The sequence below is a fragment of the Octodon degus genome, unplaced genomic scaffold, assembly GCF_000260255.1.
Source record: "Octodon degus isolate 3935 unplaced genomic scaffold, OctDeg1.0 scaffold00137, whole genome shotgun sequence".
In the NCBI taxonomy this organism is placed as follows: Eukaryota; Metazoa; Chordata; class Mammalia; order Rodentia; family Octodontidae; genus Octodon; species Octodon degus.
In genome coordinates, this window is record NW_004524713.1 from 7,091,243 (window position 1) to 7,096,416 (window position 5,174).

The 5,174-nt window shown below is 48.5% G+C and overlaps 1 protein-coding gene across 1 annotated transcript in view; it reads left to right on the top strand.

Annotated features, from left to right (window-relative positions):
- Positions 1–5,174, top strand: part of Morn5 (MORN repeat containing 5) — a 51,442-nt gene that overhangs the window by 21,553 nt on the left and 24,715 nt on the right. Inside the window, exons 2-3 of the mRNA XM_023701598.1 lie at positions 1,375–1,522; positions 3,459–3,570. Of these exons, the coding sequence (XP_023557366.1) occupies positions 1,375–1,522; positions 3,459–3,570 (260 nt within the window). The remainder of the gene's footprint in view (positions 1–1,374; positions 1,523–3,458; positions 3,571–5,174) is intronic.

The window sequence follows — 5,174 nt, forward strand, 5'->3', positions numbered from 1 at the left end:
GGGCTGGCTGGCATGTGGTGCTGGGGGATTGAACCGCGGTCCCTGTGCTTTGCTTAGCTTGTTCCAAGTAGGTGCTTTAGACCACTGAGCCATCTCACCAGCCTGCAAATACATTTTTCAAACATTAAACAACCTTAAAAGGAAAAATTGGAGAAATAAACCATTCAATTTTTAAAAAATAACCTTTATTTAGGAAAAAAGAAGTGTGAAAGGGTATGGTGGCTAAAGCCTGTAATCCCAACATTCTGGGCAGCTGAGGCAGGAAGATCTCAAGTTTGAGTTTAGCCTGGGCAATTTCATGACTTAGCAAGATCGTGTCTCCAAAAGAGGCTGGGTGCGTAGCTCAGCATGCAGGTGCTACCAAGAAGAGAGAAATAGAGACACACGGACAAGGTGAATGGAGAGGAGGAGAAGGAGGGGAAAGGGAAGGAACAGATGTGTCCTACACACTGGAGCCCCTGGTGTTCCCCTGGAGAAGAACTGACTCCAGACAGACAGGGAGGCCCACGGTGATGGTGTAGGATCAAAAGCCTGAGGCTCCCCCACAGTGCTAGCGGACACCCAGAGAAGGCCAGAGTTAGGAGAAGTGGCTTCAGCCAGTGGGCAGGAGGGGAGAAGGACTGAAGAAAGGAACAAGGGACAAAAGTGTGCCTCTGCAGCAGCTGCTGCACATCAGTGCTCTCTAGGGAACCAACACCCATCCTCAGGGTTCATCTCAGATGCACATGAGCCACTACACCCACAGGCGTCCGACCACCTGTGCAGTGGCAGCCTAACCTGGACAGGCCTGTCTTTCCTCCAAAGGGCACTCACTGTCTCCCACTGGGCTGTGAGCCCCTGCCAAGGAGACTGTCCTTCCTCCATCACTGTTGTGTCCCCCTCAAGTCCAGCAGGTCCAGCTCAGCGCAGTGGCTGGCTCCTACCAGGTGCTCTGTCCTTATCTATTAGGCAGAATAAGTAAGGATGGAAGAAGAGAGACAGAAGTTTGTGGACATGTCAAGATTATACATCTAGGAAATGGTGAAGTAAGATTCAAGCGCTTGTTTCCTGCCTCTAAATTTCCTACTTCAATACCCTCCTTGTTCCAGGGCTGGTAGCAGATAGAGGACAGTGTGGCTTTGGGTCCATCCTGACCCTCTTGGGGCCTAGCCGGGAGGCATTTCAGTGGACAGCAGCATCTCCGGGATAGTGTGTAGGCAAAGGCAGGGTGAGCAGACAAAACTGTGCCCTGCTCTTGAACAAAATTGCTGAGATTTTAGGAAAACAGGTTTGCTTTATTGCTGGGACAGTAATGTCTGAGGATGCTGGGTAGGAAGTCCCTGCCCTGCTCTCTAGCTGTCACACAGGTCTCAGTCACTTTTCATGTCCTTGCAGGATGGAGGGCAATGCCGAATACATCCTCCCTACAGAAACAAAATACGTCGGGGAGATGAAGGACGGCATGTTTCACGGCAAAGGCACCCTGTTCTTCCCCGGTGGGAGCCAGTACGATGCCATCTGGGAGAAGGGAGTGGCCATAAAGGTGAACAGCCAGGGGCTGCACGGGGGCGATCCTCGAGCCTGCCTGGTGTCCCCCTCCTTCCATTCTCTTGCTTCCCTGCTTCTGGACCTCTCTCAGCTCTAGAACCTTCTCCCACTGGATCTGGAAGGGCCCCTGGAGAGGCTGTGATGAGTTTCAGTCCTGTTATGCCACTTCCTGTCTGATCAGGAAGTCTAGACTGGGTCACAGGGCCATGTTCCTCGCGGAGGCTCTTGGGTGGGATCTGTTTCCTCACCTTTTCTAGCTTGTGGAAGCTGCCTGCATTCCTTGGCTCCTGCCCATGCATCGCCCTGACCTCTCCTTCCAGCACTACATCACCTTCCCTCTCCCTGCTTTTGTCATTATCTCCTCTCCATTCACCCAGACCTGGCTACTTCCCTCTCTTGAGGCCCCTGGTGATTACCTTGGGCACACCCAGATAATCCAGGACAATTTCTCTCACTTCAGAGCTTTCATTTAATTACATCTGCAAAGTCTGTTTTGCCATCCCAGCAGACGTGGACTTGTTTCAGGGACTACAGCTCAGCCTGCCACCATAACAATAGGCATGTGCAAGGAGGGCTGTAGAAGTAAATCAGATAGAGCCTGTGAGCACTTGGCCAAGTTTCTGACGTGCAGTAGGCACTCAATAAGTGGTAGCTCTGACGATTACTGCCACCACCTCTGCTACTATCATCATAAATTACCTAACTCAAGGATCCCAAACCTGGGATCTGGGGACTACGAATAGATTTCAGAGGCCAGTAAGACCTAATTGTTATACAGAAGTTTCTACGAATATGGAATTATTTTTCTCTGGAGAAATGATCTCTAGGTTTTCTCAGTTTTACTAAGAGTGTGTTAGGGCCTGACTCATAATCCAAAAAAAGGTTTTAAAAACACTTCTTGTTTTATACCTTGGACAACCTAAGCCCAGGAAAGGGATGTGACTTATCCAAGGTCACACAGTGAACTAATACTATTGTGGGAATTTCCAACCCCGGTTTCCTGAAGCCTCGGCCAGCATCGTTTCTACATCCTGGGGCTCCAGTTAGCACTAAGGTAGCAAAAACAGAACACACGTGTTTGGGACAAAGGGCCACGCCTGATGGCTCTGACCTTTGTAAGTGTGATGATAATAGAAGAATAATATTTTTATACAATAAAAGAATAATATTAACATTTACAAGTGCTTAGTATATGTCTGTAACTTGAGTTCTTCAAGAAAACAGAACCAAAAGGAGATCAATTGATCGATTGATAGATTGATTGATTGATAGAGATTTGTTAAGAGGGATTAGCTTATGATGTTATGGAGGCTGCCCTACAACCTGTCCTCCACAGGTTAAAGGCCCAAGAAAACCAGTGCTCTGGTCTAGTTTAAACCTGAAGGCTGAGAAACCAGGTGACTCAATTGTATAAGTCTCAGTGAGAGCCAAAAAGCCTGAGAATCAGGGGTATTGATGTCTAGAGGAGGAGAACATGGCTATCCCTGCTTAGGCTGAGAGCAAATTGGCTCTCCCTCTGCCTTTTTCTTCTATCCAGGCCTTCAAAGGATGGAATGATGGCTGCCTGCATCAGGAGGAGTCAACTGCTTTCCTCTGTCTACATGTCCCTTAGCCCAGCCAAGTTGACATGTAGGGTCAGCCAACACGCCCTTTGCATATACCCTGTCATCGAGGTGCCATTAATTCCCATTAACTCTATACTAGTACTATCCCGCCTTTACAATTATGGGAGCCAAGGGCCAAGAGAGGGGCATCTATCTGCTCAGGTATGCACTCAGAGTGCCCTTCCTCGGGTGGCAGGCACGGAGTCCAGTGTTTTACCTCCATTCCTCTAATCCTCACGGCCGTAATAGTTGGGAGAGTCATCGCTTCTAGTCTGTGGCAGCGAGACGCTTCAGCCCCTCAAGTGTGAGCATGGCCTTGTATTCCAGGGCACCTACACCTTTGCAGACGGGCTGCAGTATGAAGCAGAGCACTGGCATTACTGTGACAGCTATGACCGGAGATTTTACACGGAGATCTGCCATGGCTTGAGACCTTCAGGTATTTGGTCCCTTCCCTCTCTTCCACTGTGAATAGATTTTAATGAGTGCCTGTGGTTCACCTGAGCACCTCAAAGGAGAGGAACCAAACAGCCACAGAACTTAAGAGCCAGGACCTGGAGCCATAAAGGCCAGTCCTTAAATCTCAGCTCCACTGGATTGGCCAGAGGACTGTCAGCAATGCCTCTGTTTCTTTCCAAAGTGGGGTTAATAGCATCATCTACTTCAAAAGATTGCTGTCAATAAGATAATTCCTATAAAGGACTTAGAAGAGTTCTAAGTTCTTGTGTGTACCTGTTACCTGTTCTTATGTATGGTGCCTACTCTAACCTTAAAGATAGGTACGTGTTTTAAAAGAGAGGAGGGCAGAGAACAACACTGACCTAGCACATGCCCTGCAGGCAAGGCGCTGGCTGAGCTTCTCTGTCATCCCTGTCTCCTTGACTCTCCAGAGACCCCTGCCTGGTCTCCTTCCCTGTCCCATGTCATAGAGGAGAAAGTCTGGGCCATGGAGTCCAAACATGTCTCTGGTGGCAGAGCTCACCGAGGAGCCCAAGACTTCCTCTCAGATACCCCCTGGGTCATGCCACCCCTGTGTAGAAGCCATGTTTCCGTGCAGAGGGTGACATTTGAGCCAAGAGTCTGGCTTCAGAGAGTGGCAGCTTAAGAGGTTCTCTGTATTCCTAAGATTAATACTAGATTAATATTGTCCCTGGGGCACAGCAGAGACAATGTATCAGAGATGACAAATGAAAAAATGACTTTTAAACTGTAAAGACAAACCCTGTGTAGTTGACAGAATGTGGAGCTGGAAGGCCTAGGTTTGAGTCCTAGCATTTCCTCTCAATACCTGAATGGGCATGGACAAGTCAACTTCCATTGAGTCAGAAACTTCCAGAAAGCAGTAGAGTCAGGCAGGCCTAAGTTCCTTTACCTCCTCACTTTGTGGATTTTGGATCAGTTGTTTGAGCAAGAGAACTACCTTCTCTTCTTTTCCTTTTCACACACACACACACACACACACACACACACACACACACACACCAATTTCTGCCAGTGTTGCCTCTTCCCCCCAACACCCTGCAATAACTGGTGCTGGGATTTCCCAGAGTACCCTGGTTCAGGCCTTTTTCTACTATTCTATACTCTCTCCCCGAACAACTTGATCCCCTTGTAAGCCTTAACTGTTCTCAGCTCCCAAACTGAGATCAGAAAAAGACTCAGAGTCTAAACTCACCTGTACAGTAAGTTATCCCTGTTTTTCCCACCCTGAATTTATTACCATCCCCACCAGCCCACTCTGCCCCAGGGACCATAGGAAATGTCAGATGGTACCATAGGAAATGTCGCATCTGTCCACCCAGATAAGCCCCCCTCCCTTTCCCCTTGCCTCCTGTGTAGTTATCACCTGGCCCTGGAGACAGTGTATTCCTCTATGTGTTCCCTCAGCAGCTATTTCCTGAGCACCTCTCTGTGCCAGGTAGCATCCTACTCATGCCTGGTCACTGCTCTTGATTGATTACCCACCCGACTTCCCAAGATTCCTGCCAGTCTCCATTCTGTGGCCACTTCTATCTTTCTTTAAAAAAAAAAAAAAAAAAAAAA